Source organism: Arctopsyche grandis, chromosome 10, assembly GCF_051622035.1.
Source record: "Arctopsyche grandis isolate Sample6627 chromosome 10, ASM5162203v2, whole genome shotgun sequence".
Taxonomy (NCBI): Eukaryota; Metazoa; Arthropoda; class Insecta; order Trichoptera; family Hydropsychidae; genus Arctopsyche; species Arctopsyche grandis.
In genome coordinates, this window is record NC_135364.1 from 1,438,477 (window position 1) to 1,464,724 (window position 26,248).

At 34.6% G+C, this 26,248-nt stretch overlaps 2 protein-coding genes across 2 annotated transcripts in view; one reads left to right on the top strand and one right to left on the bottom strand.

Annotated features, from left to right (window-relative positions):
* The window catches only part of LOC143918254 (lachesin-like), a 68,819-nt gene that overhangs the window by 5,265 nt on the left and 37,306 nt on the right, over positions 1–26,248 (top strand). The window contains exons 2-4 of the mRNA XM_077440039.1: positions 1,700–1,797; positions 12,962–13,169; positions 17,351–17,509. Of these exons, the coding sequence (XP_077296165.1) occupies positions 1,700–1,797; positions 12,962–13,169; positions 17,351–17,509 (465 nt within the window). The remainder of the gene's footprint in view (positions 1–1,699; positions 1,798–12,961; positions 13,170–17,350; positions 17,510–26,248) is intronic.
* On the bottom strand, positions 18,006–25,601 carry LOC143918014 (kelch-like protein 35). The gene is made up of 11 exons (XM_077439661.1): positions 25,466–25,601; positions 25,228–25,395; positions 25,001–25,155; positions 24,724–24,929; positions 24,450–24,647; positions 24,174–24,350; positions 22,905–23,105; positions 21,261–21,409; positions 20,992–21,190; positions 18,433–18,607; positions 18,006–18,354 (listed from the first exon to the last, which is right to left on the bottom strand). Exons 2-11 carry the CDS (start codon positions 25,356–25,358, stop codon positions 18,158–18,160), a joined length of 1,788 nt encoding a protein of 595 aa, XP_077295787.1. The 5' UTR covers positions 25,359–25,395; positions 25,466–25,601; the 3' UTR covers positions 18,006–18,157.

Sequence of the window (26,248 nt, forward strand, 5' to 3'; positions counted from 1 at the left end):
AATAGTTTTATTTTATATGAATTTATTTGAATACTCATTTGTTTTTTTTTTTAATAAATTCACGAACAAACAAACATATATACTGTCTCTTTCGAAATTATATGTATACCAGAATCCGGCGGCGCTTGCACCCTCTAGGGCTTCACCCACGGCGGCCCCTCCGCCCCCTAGGGCTTCGCCCCTGGTGGTGCCTACGCCCCCGGGGACTTCGAATCCTTTGAATCGAAAAAAATCGAATCGGCGCCTTTAAATCGAAAAAAAAAATCGAATGTGTCGTCTATGAACGAACGAACGAAGGTTACATACAAACATACATACATATGTACATACATGCAAAATCTCTTTCGAAATTATATATTAGATGTATCTATTTATACTTTTATTTTATATTAATTCGTGTATTAATACCTTTTCTGAGCCACCCGTTGAAGTTAACGGGCACAACACTAGGACAATATGTAATTTCCAATAAATATGCATATTTATTGGAATTTGATTCTGATTATTATACGAAAATTTACATAGAAAAACAAACAGCCTGACAAAAACTCATCTAATATACATACACATGCATAATCAACTCACAAATTCGATTAATTTACGGGCTTTCACGATAAAAATTATATTTTGTTAAAAAATTACACCAGTTATTTATATTTATTTTCGAGTTGCTCGTTTTGCTTCAATTGTATGATTTGTTGGCAGTTGTTTTCAACCATTCCGATGATGATAATTAATTCAACGTCAGCTCACGAGGCTTTGTTTTTACACTGTGGTGTACATTATTTACGTGTGCGGAAAATCTGAAAGCGGACTTCGAATCCGGCGAGAAAATTCGTTTTTCCGGAATACCCCAGTTGATTGGCGTGACGTTACACTATACAAAAGCATGTACATACACACGTACACACATAGGTACGTGTAAAAACAAATTTAGACTTTTGCCCGGTGTATTGCAAGTCGTTTAACAAGTTTTGCTCTGCAACGGTATATTACTGACGTCGAATTGAGCAAAGTTTGCAATCAAGTAGAAGCAAGAATAACTATTCTTGTTTGCCGTGCTTAATCCAACTTCATACGAGAGCAAAAGCTCGGCGGTCCACGGACCGAGCGTTTCATTTTTGTATTATTTTTATATACCCTCGATAGTATAAAAGTTGAACCGGATTTCTAATACTTAAATATATGGGTTTTTAAAAATATCAACTTTATAACGGCGATTCGAAACGTTCTACACATCACTTAATAAACAGGAAATATACACATCAAAGCAAAAAGTATTTTTCAAGACTCACATTATAGAACAGCTAGACAGTCGCTTAAGTTTCAGATAATTGTTTACGGTTAAGCAAATGTGAATAGAGCGCAACCTCAAACGTGAAGCAACTCACTCACAGGTTAAACTTCGACTGCTAATTTCAACTCTCGAAATGAAGTCACTCAGGTGATAACCGTCTCGGACCAAAAGCGGTTCAATTTAACTGTCATGGCTTCATTTGACAGTTGAGATTAACCGTCGATCTAAACTTTATACTCGCCTCCAGGTTTTGACGGCTATCAATTAAGACATAATAATAATATCTTCACCTACAGTCCGTTTAACTACCCGTCGAGCGATAAGAAATTTTTCGACCTGTTTCTTTATTTCCAAACGTTAGGTTGATCTGTTTGTTTTTAACTTGCGTTTGTTTTGTTTCAGAATCGCCTAGTTTCGGAGAGCCTATAGGAAACGTAACAGTTCCCTTGGGAAGGGAAGCAATCTTGACTTGTATCGTCGACAATCTACAGACGTTCAAAGTAAGAAATCGTTATTAAATAAATCATTTCACTATCAATCTTTTCAACAATAAACTAGACATATAAATACATTCATGATTTTTAACCTACAAAGAACTATGCTACATATGTATGACGCACGATGCGAAGACATTTTAAGTAATACTTGGTGTGTTAATACTTCAAATGTATGAATAATACTTTGTGTTTTAATACTTAGTGTAATACTAATAATACTTAAAATGTAGGTATATCGTTAAATATAGCAACAATGACTACTTGTTAAATTTAGGAACTGTTGGCCGAAGGACACTTGGCTGACGAACACTAAATTTTTAATTGTTTAAATTGATCAGAAATATGAATTTTGTGTGATACGTTGAAGTGATTTCAGAAAAATGTATCTATTTTCAGTGAGTTTTGAATAATATCAATACAAAGCTATTGATGTGTATCGTTGTACTAGCTGAACCCGGAATCCGTTGCAATGCCACAATAACGCATGCAATTCCCGTTCCCGTTCCCGTTCTCGTTCTCGTTCCAGTTCCCATTTTTCGGAAAAATGCAGGCAGCAAACACATTTGAAATTATTTAATTGTTTGTTTATTTTACTTCAACAACGCAGGTCGCGACGCGAAAACATTTGAAATTATTGCGTTGCAATGCAAATCATTCCCGGTTTTCCAGGTTCCGTTCCCGTTTTTGGGCGATTTTTTTTACAGTAAGCTTCCCAAATATGCATACAACAAATCCTGAAAGTTCCATCGTAATCGGTTGAGTACCTTAGGAGCCTATACGAGACAGACAGACAAACAGACATTCAATTTTACATACCTCTTCTTAGCTTGCAATCGATTTATATATATATATATATATATATATATATATATATATATATATATATATATATATATATATAAATTTAAAAAAAAATTACTTGTTTTTCAAAATCAATCAATCTTCAAAATTATTTTAAAATAATATTTGTCTTAAGTAAATAATACACGATAAAAAAGATGTTCAAGGCACTTGATAATCAGGCAGCACCTAACAAAATTATGTGTGCGTCAATGTTTTTTTTATTACATACCTCCTTTACGTTTCATTTTGGTCATCAATATAAGTAAATGGATCCTTCGCCATTACGATGGTGCAAAAATATCGTGTAAGTCGCGTTTGATATCTGCCCGGCGAGATAGTCGTTGACGTTTATCCATCGTTTGTTTATTAGTTTTAAACATAGATGGCGGTAGTAAAATAAATGTATTTAATTTTAATTTTAAAATAAAAATTATTGTTTTTATTCAAAATAATAATTTTTATACCATTTTTAGCACAGTCATTACATTATAATAAAATAATAATAATCTACATATATATGTTTTTAAATTTTATTTATCCATTTTTCCATGATCAACACCAATCATCCACTGCTGTTTAGAAATAACACGAGAGCGAGAGTATTCACTGTCCAAGTGCATTCGTGGGTGAACAATAGATACCTCGGAATAGGCTAACGAGACTCGGAGACCCGGACAAAGGATACGCAGGAGTTCTCACTGACCTGGGCGATTGCATGCGTAGGCAAAAGACTCGCCAGGGTAGACCTTTAAGTGCCTAGACATAAGACACTTTAATGGATCGGGGAAGCTGTGATGGGAAACTTGTCCTTTATAAGGAGGTACACACGGTAGATCAGATTATTCTAGAGTGAGCGGTGGTCTCGTACGGACGTTGAATAAAAGCTGTGAAGTGACTTTGGCCTTTCATTTGGATCCTGAACCCACCCCTAAACAACACAATTAAAAGTTTAAATTGCTCAAATTTCCGTTCGGCCACGCGTCCGTCGGCCAAATGTCAATTCGGCGACTAGTTAGATGACCTGTTAATTTGCAATCAGTTCTCAGTATTAACTCGCAGTTATGCTAAAAGTGTTGTAATTCATTCTAATAATGTTAGTAAATCAAACCTGCAAAACAATGGTATTTTCTTGATATACATATGTACATATACAGTTTGTCCATAATATCGTAACAAAGCCATGCTAAAAATGTATGAAATCCCGTAAAGGAACGCAATAAAAGAAACTCTTGTAAATTCAAATATTCTTTACAAAGAAAATCTTAAAGATAATTCCACGCTTAAACACAGCAGCGAATCCACTTTGATCCCGGCATATTTCTTTACACGTTTTCACCGTAAAATGTATATTATACGATATGGATATCTAGAAATTATTCTAAATATGTATATATTTGTAAAAACAAATGTTTACATATTTATGTGCATTTTCTTTTTTGTGAACTTAATGAATCCCGTTTTAAACTTATTATTATATTACTTATTATAGTATTACCAAATTTAATACACCTACATTAAGGCTTCCAATCCCGGGATCCCGGTGTTTTCTGGTACCGTGAATCCCGGTGCTGAAACTAGTCTGAATACCGGGATTACGGTGCTGGCAGAAATTTCTTTAAAAATATTATTTTTACAAAAATAATATGGAAAAAACATAAAACAACATTATATAATGAACAATGGTGGGATGAGAAATGAAAGCCATAGTCCATTTGTTTCATTCATTTCCATATTGATTGGAAATGGTACCTCCCCTTATAGGTGTCATCTTATTTTAAGTTTTTGAATTCAATTATCTGCCAAACCGCTAATCAAATCAGACTGAATGTTTTTTACTTGTAATAGAAATTATTAATATTATACCCTAATATTTTTTCATGAACCGAAAGTAGTACTTTTACTCTAGAGATTCAAGGTTTTTTATGTTTTTCTCAGAAATCAAAAGTAGAACTTTTGTCTTGTGTAAGTTTCCCTACATTTGTGTTCAATTTGTATCGAAAATGCTCATAGCCGGGATGTGTTAACGTGTATTTACATATGTTTGATTATCGAATTTTGTTTTTTGTCCTTCTTATATTCCTCAAATACATAGATAAAGTCGTGGGTTAGTAATAATAATTACTAGATGGTACAATCTATCACGACGGAATCAAAGTGATGTTTTTTTTTATTTATTTATTGTGTTTTATTTAATCTTAGATTGTATGATTATTATATTCTATGGATTTGTACCGAAAATTTAAAGAATGTAGCCAAACTCAAAATAAGAACGCCAATATGGGAGTATTTTTTGCGTGAAACATCGGGAAAGTTTGCAAAATGTAATAGAAAGGTTTTGAAATATGAAAACATGAAATTTAACTTTTTTTTCCGATCCCGGTGCTAGCACCGGGATCCCGGGATCGTAAATTCCCAGCACCGCAATCCCGGTGCTGAAGTAACCTTCCGGGATTGGAAGCACTAGCCTACATATACTACATGTCTAGTGGTACGTTTGCACATAAATATGTAACTTTGATCGTAGATGGCTTTAAGAAGAGTTCGGATCCATTAGAAAGACAATTTTGCCAACTTTCATCTTCCAAAACAACGCTGGAAATTCACAGCACAATATAGAATAAATTATATTTATATGAATAAAAAATAAGTTAGAATATTTTTCTTTTGTAAGGTCTCACCTTGAATTTGTCTCAATCATCTGGTCACCTTTTTATATATCCCATATTAATTGTATTGAAAAAGTCCAACTAAAATTTATCAAATCCTTACGCTACCGTTTTCCTACCTACGCCCATACTTCTGCTCCCGATATGTTAAAATTCCTATCCTTGAACAATCTTTCTATCAGGCTACGTCTCACTGATGCTACACTCCTTTTTAAGCTCCTAAATGGTTTCCTTGATTGTCCCGATTTACTGAGTAAGGTTGGTTTCAGGATCCCAGTTTGGTATTCTAGACACGTTGCACACTTTTCACTTAATCTTTTCAAAACTAATTCCTTAAAATATTCCTATCTACAGCGTGTTTATCGTATGCTTAACGGGGAGCTAAATGACGTTGATCTATTTGGTATTTCCTTGCATTAATTCAGGACTGCCATCAGGAGAGTCTTGATTGATTGATTGATCAATTTCTATTTCTATTATATAATCTTTACCCAATATTATATCACTTTATGTTCAGTTATGCACTATCCTATTTAGTCATATTTTAGTTTGTACTCTTTTCTTTTTCATTTGTTTGTCTCTATGTACCATTTTATGTAATTTCTAAAAAATCTATAATTGGGCTCAGATGTTATTTTCTTACATTTATTCTTTATTTTTATGGACGTCAACGTCTGTTGTCTGTTAATTTTCAATAAATATTATATAATTGAAGCAATTTAAAGGCATATACATATGTACATTCATACGTTCACACATCGCCATATCTTATGCACTATCGTGGAATAAATTTCAATTTTATATCGGAAAATGAACTCAAAACTTTCTCGACAAATTAAATATGAATACGTCTCGTTTGTGTGTGTGTGTATGTATGTGTTTGCGAAAACTTGGCCTTTTGAGAGCGCCACGCACAAGGGCAAACTCGATAAAAAATGCATGAGAGTCAGGTTCGATATATGAGCGCTCGTACGGAAAGGGTTAATCGTAAAAAAAGCCAAAGCGACTTAACCGTATCGAGTCGAACTTTAGAGAGGAGGGCTTTTAAGCTACAGCTTTGCATTTTCGTTCGAACTAAATTAACAAGACTCTTTTATACACCCTTCAGAATTCGACCCCTCCCCACCCCTTCACCCGCATCCTCCCTTTTCCGCCTTTCGCGATTATAATTCGCTCGGATTCGGATGCAGGGTGACCAAACGATTCGTTAAAGATGACAATTATTTGCAAAAGAAAGTATCAGCCACAATTAATCGAAGTTTGTAGCAACCTTGGGGATACTTCGCTAGTTTGGTGAGCTTTTTCCTCACTTAATAACGATTTTACACTTTAGTCTGAAGGCTTTCAGCTTCAAGGAGAAGATTCAATCGACTTTAGATTGGAAATCTCCAGTGGCAAAGGTGGTTTTGCTAGAAATGGTAATTTTAATGTATTTTTTTGATATAAAATAAAAATTTATAAGTTGACACTATCAAAGAAAATCGGAGACCTTAGCTTCACCTGGGTAGAAACGAGGCACAGTATCATTCAAATATTTTTCGGAATATACATGTCATCAAAAATTATTCAAATTCAAATTTTATTTTCAAAAAAATTTGGTTTAATTTTTAATTATTAATTATTTCATGGTATATGTATGTATATGTATATGTATGGGCCGTTATATTTGAAAGTACACTTGTCTTCATTCTGAGAAATATTTAAAAACACTGGTGGTCTGTAATACGCTCATTCTGATTTTCCGAGATTCTGAACATATCGAATTAAAAGAATTGATTTTTCAATTAATTCAATCAAAAATAGTGTTTTTGGAACTGAAAATTGGACTTCCGCCACTCTCAAATATAACTGCTCATATAATATAGCTATCCAGATATTGAATGATCTTTATATTTCTTAATTTTAGTTATTTGATAGTCAAAATATAATAGTTTAAGGTACATAAATGTAAAAGCGCCATTCGGTTCATCATAACCAGAAACCTGATTTTTCTGCCTTCAAGATATGAATTCACTATTGAATTTGAAAGAATATGAAAAAATCTAATAATTGTATTACCCCATCAATCGACTATCAAAAAACTATGATTCCAATTATTTGAGTCTGTCAATATGTAATTTCCGCAGTGAAAATATAACTACATATGTACGTACGTACTGAACGCGAAATCGGTTATGAATTCACTGAATTATAATTTCATTGACAGGAAGACCCCAATGCGACTTCCTGGACAATTAATTACAAACAATGCAGCATTAATATTATTACATAAATCACTGTATTTTCAGAAGCTGAAGAACACGAAATAACAATTAATTAATTAATTCCAGAATTAATCCATTGAGACATCTGTGGATTTAGACTTTGTACATATTTTTTACAAATACAGAAGATTTTTGACAACAGAAAAGATGATTTTTGCCAATTTTGAGGAATCGTTTCAACAATGATCAGATAAAATCGGCAAACTCTGATAACAAACGATCGATTTGGAGTCACACATACCGCCAAATCTAACCAGCAGTATGGCGGATCGAACCCACTGATCACTTGGTGCTAAACATACACCATTAAGTCTGCAAAATTCTATTGATAACTGGCTTACCTCGATAAAATAAACGAATTTTTTTTATTAATCCACAAGAATAGTTGATATATGATTTTTCTAAGTGAAATTTTAATTAATTCTCATATAAAGATAATTTAATATATCATCCCTATTAATTCAATTCAGATTCGTGTAAATACGAGTAAATATTAGTATGAGCTTTTTGCTCGCAATTTTACCGATTTAAAGTACAGCACACTTCCAATTAACCCTTTTAAAGGAAAACAAAAAATATTGTGTTGAGAAAATTATCCCAATAAACATGTTTCAATAGAAAAAACTCAATATAAAATAGTATTAACAGTGAGAAAAAATCCTAAGTGAAAATACGTACTTTTGACTTTCGATTTGAACTAGACGACTACTTAGAGAGATTTGAAAGCTGAAAAGTACTACAAATGGAAGATAAAATACTCGACTATAGATTCCAATATTCATTTTGAACAGAAATTTGACAGATTTAAAAAAAACATACATACATCTCCGAAACTCGAGCCAATCAACATTTTTTATTACCAGATTCGTGTTCACTGAGCATGCATAGATCTATAAGAAAAGTCATATCTCGTCTCTGAACCATTTTTCGTGTCGAACAGTGTAATAACACCCAAATTATAATAATAACACCCAAAAAATCTGGCCACCCTACTCTATTTCGCATTCGAGTTTTACCTGTGAATTTAGAGTAACTTTTTTATTTTAGAAAAGTTTGCTTATAGCGCCGCGGGGGCTTCTTTGGGGCGGCTTTTACCAATTTTTTTTGCACCCACCGACTTCCTTATCAATTGCTCTCTTATTCGCGAAAGCTGAAAACAAAAACCTCCTTACGCAAATCGGCTTATTCGCGGATTACGCAGTGCTTAAAGGGCGTAAGTGCTGGCCGTATTAAGCGGCGTCTTAACGAGCCAACTTTGCCTATTGACCGCGGCCGAAGGAAATTTTCGACCCAAAGAAAGAAAAGCGAGAGAAAGTAACCGTCCGTAATAGGCACATCCGTAAAATTAGACGCGAATTTGAAGTGAAGATACACATCTTAATTTCGACGCTGGAAATTCAAAACGCGTCGTCCGGTCGGAAGGGGGGGAAAAACTCACCGATTCTGATTTTTTCCCGCTCGTAAACTAGCATTTAACCGGACGCCGGAGTCGCATTAGAGTCCGGTAATAAAATGGAAATTAATGGGAATACGCTGTGTTCGAAGGCTCTAGTATTGAAAAATGTATTAAAACGTTTGCGATATCGGGTTCAAGTTAAAATGGCCGCGCCGCGGATATATTGCACGTTATATTCTGTGGTGTTTGTAATACATTTTCGGCAAACTATTGGGGTCTAATTTGTAACGTAAAACCATCACTTTTTACTTCACTTTGTTGAAGGCTACGCATATTTTATTTTGTTGGAAGAAAAAAATGGCTTTCCTATCAAGGAACGTGATACGCATATTCGATGTAGTCGTTTGATACGCCATTTTAGACGATTTCATACACACGTGTGTAATTATTCGAAAAATAGCATATGTTTATATATTTTTCATTAAAATACAATATGTCAATTCTATTCGAAAGCTATAAATGTAAATATTTTGTTCGGTAAATGAAATAAACAATATAAGCATTGAAACAACATCGAAATTTAAAGGCGATCTAAATTCTTCTTGTGTGTATAAAAATAAATAAAATATACTTACAAGCAAATAATGTATTTATGTGAGTTAAATTTAATCTCCTACCTTTACGGCAATCTAAAAAGTTAAATATAATAATTAAAATTAACATTAAAGTATTATTAAATAATTTTCATATCAATATAAAATATCGTGAAAATTCACCATCTGTATGCTGTCTCCATAGCAATAGTTTAAGCGCCTTTTCCAATCATCTTCTTCAATATACATTTAAAAAGATTTCACATGATATAACACTGATTTTTATTTTTGATACTACTAAGAATTATCTAATCTATAATTTGGAAAGAGACTTTGTATGTATGTAAATATCCTTGGTCGTCTTCGTCGTCTTCGTCGTCGTCTTCGTCGTCGTCCGTAGATCGGTGACGTCATCGAACACGTGATTCGATTTTTTTTTTTTTCGATCCATGGGCGCCGATTTGTTTTTTTCGATTCAATGGATTCACCCCCGCGGGGGCGCAAAGCGAGTAGTTTCATGGGGCCCCGCCAGGGGCGCCACAAGGGGCGCAGCCCCGAAGGGGGCCCGGGGGGCGCAGCCCCGTGGGGCCCCAGCCTCATGGGGCGCAGCCCCATGGGGCTCAAAAGGGGGCGCCACAAGGGGCGCAGCCCCGTGGGGCCCCGAAGGGGGCCCGGGAGGCCCAGCCTCATGGGGCGCAGCCCCATGGGGCTCAAAAGGGGGCGCCACAAGGGGCACAGCCCCGTGGGGCCCCAGCCTCATGGGGCGCAGCCCCATGGGGCTCAAAAGGGGGCGCCACAAGGGGCGCAGCCCCGTGGGGCCCCGAAGGGGGCCCGGGGGGCCCAGCCTCATGGGGCGCAGCCCCATGAGGCTCAAAAGGGGGCGCCACAAGGGGCGCAGCCCCGTGGGGCCCCGAAGGGGGCCCGGGGGGCCCAGCCTCATGGGGCGCAGCCCCATGGGGCTCAAAAGGGGGCGCCACAAGGGGCGCAGCCCCGTGGGGCCCCGAAGGGGGCCCGGGGGGCCCAGCCTCATGGGGCGCCACAAGGGGCGCAGCCCCGTGGGGGCCCGGGGGGCCTAGCCTCATGGGGCGCAGCCCCATGGGGCTCAAAAGGGGGTGCCACAAGGGGCGCAGCCCCGTGAAGCCCCGAAGGGGGCGCGGGGGGCCCAGCCTCATGGGGCGCAGCCCCATGGGGCTCAAAAGGGGGCGCCACAAGGGGCGCAGCCCCGTGGGGACCCGAAGGGGGCCCGGGGGGCCCAGCCTCATGGGGCGCAGCCCCATGGGGCTCAAAAGGGGGCGCCACAAGGGGCGCAGCCCCGTGGGGCCCCGAAGGGGGCCCGGGGGGCCCAGCCTCATGGGGCGCAGCCCCATGAGGCTCAAAAGGGGGCGCCACAAGGGGCGCAGCCCCGTGGGGCCCCGAAGGGGGCCCGGGGGGCCCAGCCTCATGGGGCGCAGCCCCATGGGGCTCAAAAGGGGGCGCCACAAGGGGCGCAGCCCCGTGGGGCCCAGCCTCATGGGGCGCAAGCCCTAATAGGCATTAACTAAGGGGGGCGAAGCCCTAGACGGCAATTAATCATGGGGGCGCGGAGGGGCGAAGCCCTAAAAGGCAACTGATCATGGGGGCGAAGCCTTAGACGGCATTTAATCATGGGGGCGCGGAGGGGCGAAGCCCTAAAAGGCATTAACTAAGGGGGGCGAAGCCCTAAACGGCAATTAATCTTGGGGGCGCGGGGGGCGAAGCCCTAAAAGGCAACTGATCATGGGGGCGAAGCCTTAGACGGCATTTAATCATGGGGGCGCGGAGGGGCGAAGCCCTAAAAGGCATTTACTAAGGGGGGCGAAGCCCTAGACGGCATTTAATCATGGGGGTGCGGAGGGGCGAAGCCCTAAAAGGTATTAACTCAGGGGGGCGAAGCCCTAAACGGCAATTAATCTTTGGAGCGCGGGGGGCGGAGCCCTAAAAGGCATTAACTTAGGGGGGCGAAGCCTTAGACGGCATTTAATCATGGGGGCGCGGAGGGGCGAAGCCCTAAAAGGCATTAACTAAGGGGGGCGAAGCCCTAAACGGCAATTAATCTTGGGGGCGTGGGGGGCGAAGCCCTAAAAGGCAACTGATCATGAGGGCGAAGCCTTAAACGGCATTTAATCATGGGGGCGCGGAGGGGCGAAGCCCTAAAAGGCATTAACTAAGGGGGGCGAAGCCCTAAACGGCAATTAATCTTGGGGGCGTGGGGGGCGAAGCCCTAAAAGGCAACTGATCATGGGAGCGAAGCCTTAGACGGCATTTAATCATGGGGGCGCGGAGGGGCGAAGCCCTAAAAGGCATTAACTAAGGGGGGCGAAGCCCTAAACGGCAATTAATCTTGGGGGCGCGGGGGGCGAAGCCCTAAAAGGCATTAACTAAGGGGGGCGAAGCCCTAGACGGCATTTAATCATGGGGGTGCGGAGGGGCGAAGCCCTAAAAGGCATTAACTAAGGGGGGCGAAGCCCTAAACGGCAATTGCTCATGGGGCGTGGAGGGGCGAAGCCCTAGAAGGCAAAGGCTCAGGGGGGTGCCGAGGGCGAAGCCCTAGAAGGCAAAAAAAAAAATGATTTTTTTAAATTTTTTTTTTGATTTTTTTTTGATTTATTTTTTATTTTTTTTTTTGATTTTTTTTTTTATTTTTTTTTTAATTTTATTTATTTTTTTTTTTTTTAAATTTTTAAATTTTTTTTTTTTTTTTAATTAAATTAGCTTAGTCATGTTTAAGCGGTTTATATTATAAACACTGAGCGAAGCCGGGTAATACAGCTAGTATATATTATTTTTTGAATTTAAATTCACTTCATACAAAAACAAACGAATTGATTTTTCACACGCGATGGAAAATTTCAACGCAACTAAATATACAAATTAAAATTATTATCACAAAACGCACTGAAATCACTTTGTACCACAATACGTAGATAATAATCACTAGTAATCGTTACGAATGATGATTTATCTGAACAAAATAAGCAGATGCTGCATACAAAGTATGGATTAGTAGATGGTAATATTCAAAAAAACTAAAGTCGACACTTCAATTATGATTAATTTTCTTGAAAATTTTCAACTTGATTCACGAGCGATTTTATTGTTTTGATTGACATATTTGAAGATTAATTTAAAACGTTAACTATTCGCGTACAATGTTTGCCTAGTGTGAGGCTCAACCGTTATTTATTGACTGAAATTTAATAATAAAAAAAAAACAATTGAATTAAATTTATGAAGTTTAAATGCATGTGCATTTGAGACGTTATATTCTATTGCTTTTCTTTCGTTTGATTTTATTTTATTTGAGCTAAAAGCTCTTGTACTAGTATTAAACATCTTGTTTTGTATTTCATTTAATTTTTGTGATCGTTTTGATTTTCTGATATTCAGGTGGCTTGGCTTCGCGTCGACACTCAGACCATCCTGACTATAGCTGGTCATGTCATTACCAAGAATCACAGAATCAGCTTGTCTCAAGCAGACAGAAGAGCCTGGCGACTTCACGTACGAGAGCTCAGAGAAGCTGATCGTGGCTGGTATATGTGCCAGATCAACACTGAGCCAATGCTCAGCCAATTAGCCTACCTGCAAGTAGTTGGTCAGTATATATGTATATAAATTTACTCAAATTTGTATAGAAGGAATTTTGATAAGACGGTTAAAACACAAAACTGATTTTCAAAACCATACTTGTAATTGTACTTGCCTTGTTTCTTGTCTTTGTTTTGATATACACAAATTCTTCATGAAATATCTAAGTACATATCTAAGATGAATTCCGCTATGAATGTACTTTATCGATTGAAATGGCTGTTACGTTCAGATAAGCAGAAAATAGGTTTCGAAGCAACTTATTCTTTTATAAGCTCATTGAAGTGCCATTATGAATCCTTTTCAATGGATTCAAGGTGCCCTATCAACTTTCAGAGCCTCATTAATTCTTCTTTCAGATTCCCCTAAAAACCGATTGAAAGTAAACTTTAGTGTTGAATTCGTATCATAGTCAAAACTTTTTCATATTATTTATAAAACATTAAATCTTATTTATACCAAGAAAATTTGATATCCTCTATTACTTAAAAAGCTAATCGTGTATAATTGTGTGTACGTTTTTTTTCTAATTATAGACGAGATTAACAAATTTTCCAAAATTCTCATCTGCCCTAAAAATTTCAATGAAATAGATTTTATCTTCGAGAAAACTTATTTAGTGGGTAAAAACACCATAATCTGCCCCCAAGAAAAAAAATTCACTATATTTAAAAACAAAAACAATCAAATAAGTATTATCAAATCAAATTAGTGTAATCAAATCAAAAATAATCGATCAAATCAATCAAATTAGATGAGTCTGAAATTTTTCCGGAAAATTTGTATTTTTTTTTTGATTTTTAAATGCTTTTTTATTATTACGAAATTATGTTCACAATACATCTTATATCTATTTTAATAGCTACTGATCTACTGATCATTTTCTATTTTACAATTTAATTTAATTTGGTTAGTAATCACAGTATTATATTATTCTAATGTTAATATAAAGCATAATAGGAAAAAGAGCTCAAAAACCTATTTACAATCCTTAGGAAAATTTGTATGATGGCCTTTGATCCCTTCCAAAAACTATCTATGATTTTAGGTACAAGATAGTACGTTGAATTTTTAAGGTACAAGATAATACATCATTTGAAAACTGCAATTTTTTGTATGCCCTCTACTTCATTTAGGGAAGGAAGCTATCTTCCAGATATTAATATTTTATTGTATACTAAAATCTGTTCTGCCCTTCTTTTTGCTTCGAAAATGTATTTATAATTAATCCGAAGATTGTGATAGAACATGATATTCATTGAAACCTCTCAATCAAAAGGGTTAAAGGTTTGAATTGGAGAGACTTCCGTAACTACTAAAAATCGTCGCATAATAAATTTAATTTACGTGTTATCAAACATATTATATAGAATTTTAATAAATGATTATTCACCTCATCTGTTCTTTAAAAAACACTGTCTATTTTCATTCAAAAACTAAATTAAATTAAATGTTTTAATTCCATACAAACCAGCTGAAGATTACGTACGTCAGATACACGTTAATTTAGCTGGAGAGCTACAGTGTATACTTATATTTATATACAAACATACATTTGTACAACTTCGACGATAGAAACAGTCTCTTTTTTTTTGTAGCGAAACTCTTCAACTGGGTTTTACTAGTGAAAGCGTAGGTACATTCACTAAGCCGCATCCAAGTTGGTAAAAAGGTCAACCGAAAGGGATCGTTTCGTATGGGAAATGCAAGGTACGAAATAAACTAGTTTATCGTCACATTTAGGGTCTCGTCTATACAAAAACAACGAGCAGCGAACAAACAAGGGAGAGTGTACATCTCTTAATACAGTTTCAGCGCTAGTTTTCCCCGAATATTATGTAAGAGATTTCGCGACTCAAATTTGAATATGCAAAGCGTTCAGATTTACACGCGAGAATAGCGGGATTATAAGATACGTACATGTATAGTAAATATAAGCGAGTGAAACGAAAAAGATCGCGCTTCGTCTCCTCTTTGACGGAATGTCTCGAGATGAAATATCGAGGAAAGTTGTGGAATTCCCTCGGTCGTACCTTGATTGAAACCCGCTCACTCAAAGGAATGAATATGAAAAATATGTATCTATGTATACATATATGTATATATGTATCGAAAGAAAAGCGCTCTCGCCTCCCAAAATCCGAACGCGACGTCTAAATTTAATACAGCGAAATGATTTCATAATTTTGAGAGTGCAAAAAAAAAGTATATTTTTTTCAAGTAAGAGAACGGAAAAAGGAGGAAAGTTTCACTGGCCGTGTGCTAAATTTACGTTCAGGAAAAGAAAATTTAATTGCAAAATTAAACTATGTTTCAGTTTAAAGTGAAAATTCGCCCACGATTTCCACTCGTGAAGAATATTCAAATAGAGTTAAAACACACCGGAGTTGCGAGCTGAAACTTTCGCTGCAATTAGTGCCATTTCCCAGCTGAAAAACCTTTTCGTCGTTATCGTGAAAACGATCAAAGTGTACCCATGGAGACGACCGAGAACTTCGACCGCATAAAATGCAAAAAAATAAATAAAATATGCAGCAAAACGATAAATGCTCGAACACAACAGTCCTCGAGTCCTTGTTTTGTATTATTATATAATACTATGCATTAGAAAGTTCTTTGGAGAGCGAGTTTCAAACTGAGCATCTGGACTCTGGAACTATCAGACTTGGTATTCAACCTATGTATATTGCAATATATGTAAATAAATTATATGATCAAAAAGCGGGCATACGTTTAAATTTTCACGTTATTTTATGTTATGTTAACTGTATATCTAAAAAATTAGATGTCATTTTTAATTCAGAAAATCCTATTGTATTATATTACATATATGGAATTGCAATATACGTCTTATATTACATATATGAGCCGTTATATTTCAGAGTAGAGTCAGTTCGATTTTCAAATCCAATAACATTATTTCAGTTTGACTGAATTGACAAATTATTATCACTACTCTGGATTCGATATGTCCAGAATCTCTGAAAGGCAGAATAGTCTTATTGCAGGCCACCAGTATTTTTTAATATTATAAAACGCAAAGCATTTGTATGTAATATTTTGCGAGATATTTCTTGAAATGAAGAAAAGTGGACTGACGCCAATTTCAAATATAACGGCTCATATGTAAGTACATGATATGAAAAATCCTTTAATATAATGTAAGAGTCAACTCGTTATTGCTCGTTTCGATAGATTTTGATGTTCATCATATGTACATATATACACTAAAGAGCATTTCAAATAAAATATTTCGCTTATCTAATACTAGAAGAAAGTCTCACAATGGTCAAAAATATTGTGGATTTTGTTTTACTAAAAAATTCTACTTACTTTTAATAACACGGTTTTGCAAGAAATTTTCTTGAGAATCGCCAATAATGGAATTTAGCTGTCAGCTGAAAAAATATTAATTTACACATAATAGGTTTTTAGCGGAATCTGAAGATGATATTAATAAGAATCTAAAGAAAAGGAACTTGGTTGATCTTTTTTAAAAAATCATTTGTTTAAGTCATTTTTCTTACCAAACCCATCATCTTCTTCCCTTAAAAGTAGCAGCATTCAAGATATTGTTTTAATTGCAAAATTGTACTTATTTAAATTGTAAAATATAGCTTTGCTGTTGTCTATTGGTCAACCAATAGAAAGTAAATTGATTGTTATATTATTCAAAATAATATGAAGTTAACTAATTGTGGATCTGAATGATAAGATAACTGTGCATTTTGATTCCTTTGAATAATACTTACCTAGCTATACAAAAGAAGAAGTTTCTGCAAAATCTATTGAAGCTGGCACATAACCTATTATCTGCTTCTCTGAAAGTATTTTTAATTATTCATAACAAATGCATAAATGGTGAATTCTCGTAAAAATCTCAAACAACATCAAGAAATACTGAATGATAAGAAAATTTTTAAGAAAGCTATAGTAAAAAATTAGCTATGAATTTTGAAGGCAAAAGTACATGCACTTAGTGTATCGTTGTATTCTGTAGTTTTTATAATTTGTTTAGTATTTAAAATGTTAGTTTTATTAATTGAATACAAACAACATAATGTTATAACACTTTTCTTAAGTACTGGATAATAACTATGTATTTGTGTAATATAATTAAAGTAGCTTTATATCTAACTGAAAATACAGTATCTGTGTGTAATATTAATATATTTTGATAATTGACAGTGCCACCCGATATAGTGGACGAGGCGACCAGCTCAGATGTGGTAGTTCGAGAGGGTAGTTCAGCATCCCTCTCTTGTATGGCTCAAGGCTCTCCAAAACCGAGCATTACTTGGAGGAGGGAAGACAGTCGCCCTTTGCCCTTGCCTAATGGCACAGAAGGTGAGTTGAAAATTTTTCTTATCTAACTTAAATATAGGTAATATAAAAAATTCAAAGCGACGAAAGTCGAGCAATAAGTAAGTGAACAAACCGTGATCGCAATACATAATCAGCCTCCATCAAAAGTTAGCAAAGTACTTACAAGCCCAAAATTACTTTTCAACGTTCGAAAAATACGACGGCGAAGTAATATTCAAAAAAATATATATAAAATCTGCCTATGTATTGGTGTGGATATGTAAAATATAAAGTTCTAATTGGAATATTGGAAAATTTCGATCACTTAAAATTTTATTTATTATTATTTTTTTTTACAAACTTGTATAATATGTACTTATAAAACGTATACTGAACATAAAATCAAATTCCAATCACAAAATTTTAAAAAAGTCAAATTTGAAACGAATTATGAATATACAAACTATTTCATAGTCACACGAAAACAATTTCATATTAAAAAAAAAAATAAGATTTTTCCCAAATCTTAATAAGAACAAGACAGACAGTCATTCACAATATTTGAGAAAGCTACAAAATTTTTGACACATTCAAATTGTGTCAGCGTTCAATATAATATGTAAGTATTATACATTACATTCAATACATAAAATAAAGGACAGTTACATCAAAACAAGACAAACAATAGTGTTAAGACTCAGACTTCACTTTTTTGGGTCTTAGGATTTTCTTTGGCGACGACCAATATTTATCATCTGGATTGTGTACGAATTCAGGCGGGATCAGGACTAAGCTGTGAGAATGTCTCTTTTGAACTAGTGAACTCAGCATTTTCCACGTGTTTGTTTCGATATTGTATTCAAGCGACAATGATGAACCGTAGCCCCCTGAATTTTTTTTAATATTATCAATTCTTATACATATATACATAAAGTGATCACAAACGAATATTTTGGCGAACTTACCGACGACGACAATTCTATTATGGTATGCAACTGCAGCACCTGACCATACGGTCGTGGGCATATGGGCCACAAAATCCCAAATTTGGGTATTAACATCATATCTTTCTACTGAACATAGAGCTGAGACTCCATTAACACCTCCAATGGCGTAAATGTAATCACCCCAACAAGCAGCCTTAAATCAAATTAAATATCTAATGTACATATATATTAATTACATAAATCACGGACTCTTTGCTACACTAGTTTCGTGAAATGTTTCAGCGTTGTAACGGAGAAGGGGAGGGGTGGAAGGGGACACCCAGTTTCGTGCAATGTTTCAAATATAGTAGATCAATATATGTACTATCCGTAAAGGAGCTTTACTTCAAAATCGTACATTCAAATTCAAATTCCGAAAAACAGCTACAAAAGATTCTAAATATATTAAGAAATAATATTTAAATGGTTGCTTTATTAGATTTTAAAAGAAAAACTATAGCTTTTTATTTTTTTTAGAGTTAAAGAATTTTTTTTCTGTCACTCAGTTTAGAGCAGTCGAAGTCTTCAATGCGCAGTACACCGAAGGAAGTATGAAGACGCGTTACTTGAGGCTATTTTGTATACCTTTTCTCGTTATGAATAACATTTTGGGTTTATTTTTTTTGTAAACAATGCGTAGTATCCTATTGTATTTATCTACAAAATATTTGGTACAGTATTGTTCATACAAATATTTTAAAACCCAATTGAGTGTAGAAGCACACTTTTTTTCCGAAATCCCGTCAGTATAGACGTTTGCTTCCTTCCGAAAAAAAAATACTTACGAAGATTGAAGATTGCATTTCTATAATATCTTTTAAGGAAGATTAAGTGTTAATAATTTTACAATATTAATTTATTATTAGTTTAAAATTGCTTGTAAAACGCCTTGCGGTTTTTGATAGTGGGGGATAAAGATTTACCCTAAGATAAAATCAACAGTGTTGTGACATTTTTGAAGACTGGGCAGTTTCTTTTTGATATATCGCTACCAAAGAGGGGATTAGTCTGGATTCTGTACGCAAAATCAGTACCCGACTAAAAAATTGGAGCGGAGGAATTGTCATGGTATACGAAAGTTAAGTCCACAAATTGAAAGAAAAATCGTCAGGATCGTCAACGGGGATATATTTGTAGTAATTTCACTCTACTTATGTCACTGCTGGCTTGCCCGACAGAAAATAATCTTGATCCTAAATATATTGTTGCGTAGGGGTGGGTGGAGGATCCAAATGAAAGGCCAAAGTCGCTTCACAGCATTTATTGACGGATTCGGTAGGTCCATGCGCAGCCAGCGCTCGTTTCAGAATGATCTGATATGGCCTAAGTACCTCCTTATAAAGGGCAAGTCGCTCACTACGGCTTTCCCGATCCGTTTGTTTCCCCATTGTCTAGGCACGTACAGTTTTAAGTGAGTCTCACGCTCTCAGGATTCTAGGAATTTTACCGACCACTTAGAGTCCCGCTAGGCCAATTTGGGGGTCTCCATTGTTAGCCCCCAAATGCACTTTAGGCGGCGACTAATATCTATAATGTTCCCACGTTACAATATTATTTTTGATACTCTCGTTCCTGAGAATCTCGAACTCCATTGGTCTTTCAATGAGGAGTGAAGACACTCCAGAGCATCTCTCTCTAACGCTTTCCACGTCAAGTAATAGCTAAGTAGAGGTTATGATTCGGCCAAAACACTTCAACAGCTGGGCCACGAATTTCACCAATGTAATACTCTATTTAATCAATGCATTGAAAACGTATGTGAGAAAGTATAAAAGCTTATAATATTAAGATAAGAGTGAAAAAAGTAACTGTTATAACTGTTTAACTGCTTAGCCTGTGAATTGTGAAGACGTGTTTGGATAACTAACTGTCATCGCTTCAATCTGACAAAATATTCCAATGTAATTTTTAATGAGTTGGTTAATGTTTAAACTACAAAGCTTCTAGCTCCACGTCGGAGACATTAACTTAATTCAATGTTGGCTAAACCCAACATGTCGGTAAGATATCAAAACGACATGAAGAGTTGAAGTGGTTCAAAATTGAATCGCAATTTTTGACGGTCAGGAATGTCACTGAACTAACATAGTGAAGCTTGTAAAACTACCTTAACTTCATGATTTATAAGACGCAAAAATATATAATTAATACAATAGTATTGAAAGACCTTTAAAAACATTGCACGCTAACATAGGCCTGATGAAATAGACAAATCAAATTAAATTCTTCTGGAATTAGTTATAAAACAACCATTTTAAACGATTTATTAAATTGATCATCGAATTCTACATAAATGTGGTATGAATATGGGTAGATACTTTTGATTGACTCAACGAATATATGTATTTACATAGTTTGAAGTAAGAATGGAACAAGAGGAAGAGACACATTAAACAACTCTAGAATTCAGTACTATGTAGCTACTGACTTAAGTTAAATTTAAGCATTAGAAATTGAATATAGAAGTTCAAATGCCCAAATGAGAATTCGAGAAAAGAATAATTGAATGTTTCATGAACTACTTGCAATCAAACTTACCGCGCAATCATCTCTGTGCTTCTTCATCGCTGGAAGCTTAGTCCATGTATCTGCTTTGGGATCGTAAACTTCCATAGTGTTTCCCTTATAATAGCGACCGATTACGTATATTTTATCATTGTGTACCACAGCTGCGAACAAGGTACGTTCGCCCATCATAGATTTCATTTTAGTCCAAGATCTATCCCTAGGATTCCACCTGAAACGAAAGAATTTCAGGTTTATCTTTCTACCCAGTGTTTGAGATTCTATAGATTTTTTTTCTTTACCGGGAAATACTCGTCAGTATCTTCTGTTCTTCAGATCCTCCAATGACGTATACCATTCTGTCGACTACCGCAGATACTAAACCAATTCGACCTTTTGTCATGGCAGGCATTGCAGATACCGTTTTAGAAGCTAGTTCCATACTCCAAGCCTGTACATTTAAGAGAATGTATGATTATTTTCATTGACTTCATATATCTATGTATGTATACTTTAAGAGGTCGTCCAATAAACAACGGTGGACTAGTCAAGGAATTTTTAATATTTGAAAATGATGCTTGGATCTATTGGAAAAACAGTATTTACAAAATTCTGCTTTGTGAAATTTACTATATACATACATATCATATGTATTATACATACATACAGTTTCAGCTTCATTGATTCAGAAGATTAAACTTCTGAGGGAATTTCAAGAGAGAAAAAATCGTAACGTAACTGTTGATATTTCAATTTCCAAAACAAAGTACCTTAAAATACCTTAACAAAAGTTTGCGCTATGCTAAATATTGTATTTGATTTATATTTGATAATTTGCCTATTAGACTGAGTATCAAAAAAACAACTGGGGTGAAGATTAATCAATCTTTACTAAGTTTAACCCACTGAATTGGAATATGATAATGGTTTTTGTTTGGTTTGCTCTTGTTTATAAGCTATGAGTGTTTAAAAAAAATGCAATTTTTTTGACAGATTTTTAGCTTTTTTACTCAAAATATAATATTGCTGTGACAAAAGTGAGTATTGGAATCAATAGTCAGATGAATCCTCTATTTATTATGATTTTTATTGTTTCATAATACTTATAATTTATTGTCTAGCGAATTTTAAAAGTCAATAATACATATATTACATATACTTTTTTTTATGCATTTATTGGGTCAGTTTTATATTTACCAATCAAATCCTTGCAAATCTTCTAAAAGAAATATAAAACTAGCCCAATAAATACATGGAAAAAATGTGTAAAAAAAAGTTAAAAGGTAAAGCGAAAAGCAACAAAACTCGTATAAAATAAGGTATATTTTGGACTTTTAAAATTTTCCAGATAATTAATTATAAATATTTTAAAGCAATAAAAAATCATAATCAATATAAAAAAAACATCTGACTATTGATTCCAATACTCATTTTTGGAACAGTAATATTAGATTTTGAGTTAAAGACTGTAAAAGTCAATCAACTCTCTCAACGAGAGAAAACCAACAAAAATCATTCATATTCGAATCCAGTGGCCCAAATTCAGTAAAAGTTGATTAATTTCCGTTGCGGTAAGTAAAAAAACTTTATATTTTGTTTTTTAGTGTTATTGATAATAACCGGTTAATGAGATTAATCACACTTGGATGAGAGTTAATTAGATTAAGATACGTTTTTTTACTAAAGTTAGATTGGGAATGGTTTGATTTGGTTAAAAAATTATATGTAGTATTATTATTAATCTCATTAACCGGTTAGTATTGATAAACGGATTTATCACATTGACACTAAAATAGTTAAAATGTATGTATGTATGTGATTTTATTTTTCATTAAAATTCCAAATGTCCTTCACTTCGTTGAATAAAATGGATTAACGATTCAAATATCCGAAAGTATGTCACTGGCAACGTATAAACATTAATCATATAAAAATAATTCATTCACCTCTTTCACATTAGGACTGGCATCGAAATATAAGGTGCCTGACGGATCTGCAATCTTTATTTTATTTACTCTTTCTCCTCCGAACCACATCACTGTACCGTCTAAAGACACTGCGGAAAATTTAATTAATCCACTTTCCATTGCATGAAATAACGACCAGCTGTCAGTGTATGGATCGTAAGCTTCTATTATGTCAGAGATCTAAAATTGCAACAACAATAATCTATTTATTAGAAAATTGATAATTAATATGTAACAAATAACAAAAGTAAAAACTATAATATAACACAATTAACAACACTATAATTAATAGTCACAATATAATAATATATAATGCCAAACATTGCATTGATTAAACTTATTCAATTACATCATCTTCCACAGAGGTATCCATTAACACCCTTCAAGAAAGCACCAATGTTATTAGCACCAATAATGCCCTCAGGAAGGGCATTATATATTTGAACACCCCTATGGAAAACACCTTCTGCAGTTTTGGCTTTCTTAACTCTACCTATAATTAAATTATTCAGATTTCTAGTTTTTTGATTATGCATATCTCTATTCCTAACTATTTAATTATTAAAATATTTAGGTAATAGACCCTTATCAAACTTAAATACTAATTTAAACTGCTTAATTTAAGACTATTTCTAATATCCAACCATTTCAATTCATCTAACATAGCAAAAATAAGTACATAGACGAAGTGAATATACAGAGGTTGAATTTTCTCATGATTATAAAACTTCATCTGTTGATTCTACGTACAAAGATAAACTTAAAACTTTTAACTCATAAATCACGTTAAGAAATAAATACAGTTAAAATGCAACGACCAAAAGCTTATATATGTACATATGTACATTCAAATTCTAAAAATTTACTTTGTATATCATCAATAAGATTGGATCTTTCAGTTTTAAATTTCTGTTTGTTCTGATATTGTAATGTATGCTTAAAAATTTTCCTCATTTTCCAAAGAATTTCAAAGGTAAACCTTTCAAGAAACAATCCCGTCTTTTTTGACTAACTTCTTTCCAACTTACCTACTTCCAATCATACCTACTGTATACTTGAATCATGCAACAATCTTGTCTCATGTGAAATACAAATTTATAACGTTCTTATTTTCTATTTTGTTTAAAGCCAAAATCTATATTTAAAGCTTTATTTAAAAATTAAAACTGATTCATTTAATATGAATAGTTTGCAGTACAAACCATTCATATTTCTGGTAATAAAAGGGATGCATTTGTATGCACTTACTCCAACGTGATCTCCTCCGATTGCCAGAATGCAAACTTTGGGTGGGAATCTAGCTTTGGCATTTAATGGTAAAGTTTTTCTGCTGCTTTCAATAAGATGCCACGTGATTGAGTCAATTAACATGTTACAAAGTGTCAATGAACTTTCGCACATAGGTCTAACTTCTTCTAATAAATACTGGAAAAATATAAACATATATAAATATAAAAAGTACATTGTAAGTTGAACAAATTTAGACATAGAAATAAGCTTAATAGATATGTATGTAATTATTACATTAACAGGAACCAGAGGCATTCTTAATTTGACAAGTAATGATTCTAGGCATGCTTTTCGATTGTCCCAATCGTGATTCAACCACAACTGCAATCCTTCAAATGCCTGTTTTTCATGTAATAATCTCAACTCGTTTGACTGGACCACACTGAGTAATCTTTCCTCACTCAAATACTTGAAATCCTCCGTTCTAATGGCCTGAAACGTTTCATAAAACAAACATCATCAAAAAGAATTAAATTAATATAAACATAAACAAAACTATAAAACTTGCTTCTAGAAAATGATTCATAAGATAGTCTTGCACACGATCTAGCAACTCGTGTTTTTCAAAATATTCACCGACTTCTATCGCATATCGAAAGTTTCCTTTCCCCACACCATTTTCCAATGCAAAAAAGCAATAGCTTTCCAATCTTTCCGACTTGACCAATTTGGCGAATTTAATTATGTCCACCATTTCACAGAACTGTTTCAATGCTGAAATAAAACACAGACAGTACTAGCGTGCCGTTGAAATTGTGGTTTTTCATTTTATTGAACACACTTACTCATTGCTCCGTGATAGTAATATCCGATTGCACTATCGATTGCATTTTTGTTAAACGTTTCTTCAGTTTCTATAACGACCTTATCTTGGGTTTTGGTCAGATGTTCTTTGAAATATTCACTGTTGGCTCTTAATATTAGTTTGTGGGATAAATATCTGAAACAAATGTCAATTACAGTTTTGTCTCGTTTTGATGATATGAAAGACGCGTAAATTAACTATATTTACGATCTATTTCCGATGACCAATTCAGCATCGCAAAGTCTTCCTGTTGTGTAGAAATTATACAAACGCTTCATTATCATTTGTGCATTTTTGTCGTAAAAATTGATTGTTTTTGAAGTTGGTTGAGCGGCCATTGTGAAAAAATATATATATTATATATACCTAAAATATCTAAATTCCACATGTATATACAACTGAATTAATTATAAAATATATATACATACATATGCAATAGACTTACCTTCGTGTAATAATTAATTAATATATAACGTAATATTATATATGTTTAATAATAAAAAAAAAACGCAAACAACACATTTAATATTTAATTCGGGTATGAAATATTCACATTTGTTGTCAATAAAAATTGTCAATACGTAGATTCAGGTCGAAAGATTTGGAACGAATGTCAGAATGATGAAAGTCGCAAAAATTCACACGTACGCAAAATAGGAGTCGTCAACTTTTTCCTATTGAATCAATAACCATGAAAGTGTATTGGGTCAAATTAAAAAAAAAAGTTAAAATGTGAACCAACCATATACATGTATAATTTTAAATGAAATTTCCTACATTCTTTACCGCTTAGGATATTTTTTTTAAATACTGACTCATTCAACAGCTTGGATTGCATTTATTCATTTCTGACGACTCAAAAGTGCCTTACAATTTAATTTATAAATATTTTTACCATATTTATATTTACTTTTAATTATAGTTGACGATTTATATTGCCGATGACTATCAATTGTATGAATTTGTAACAATAATATTTAATCAAATAATCTATATACAATATATGTATGTATGTACATATATACATACATATATAGGTATACATATGTAATTTTGTGCTTGCAATTCTAAGTTCAATTTATTATGTTTATATCGATGAAATTTTAAATTAAATATCTATGGACATATGTTTTAATTTCGAATCCATTTAATTAACTTATTAATTGTATGAATCGTTTATTTACAATTTCAACTGAATGCACAATTTTCGTATAATGTTTTTTTCCAT

Bases quoted from the DNA above. Each gene is read 5' to 3' on its own strand.
- LOC143918014 (XM_077439661.1), bottom strand. From the start codon at position 25,358: ATGGCCGCTCAACCAACTTCAAAAACAATCAATTTTTACGACAAAAAT. The intron at 24,351-24,449 runs GTAATAATTACA...ATATTTTTCCAG, and splicing joins TGCCTCTGGTTCCTGTTAAT to TATTTATTAGAAGAAGTTAG. The intron at 18,355-18,432 runs GTAAGTTCGCCA...AAAAAAATTCAG, and splicing joins TAATAGAATTGTCGTCGTCG to GGGGCTACGGTTCATCATTG.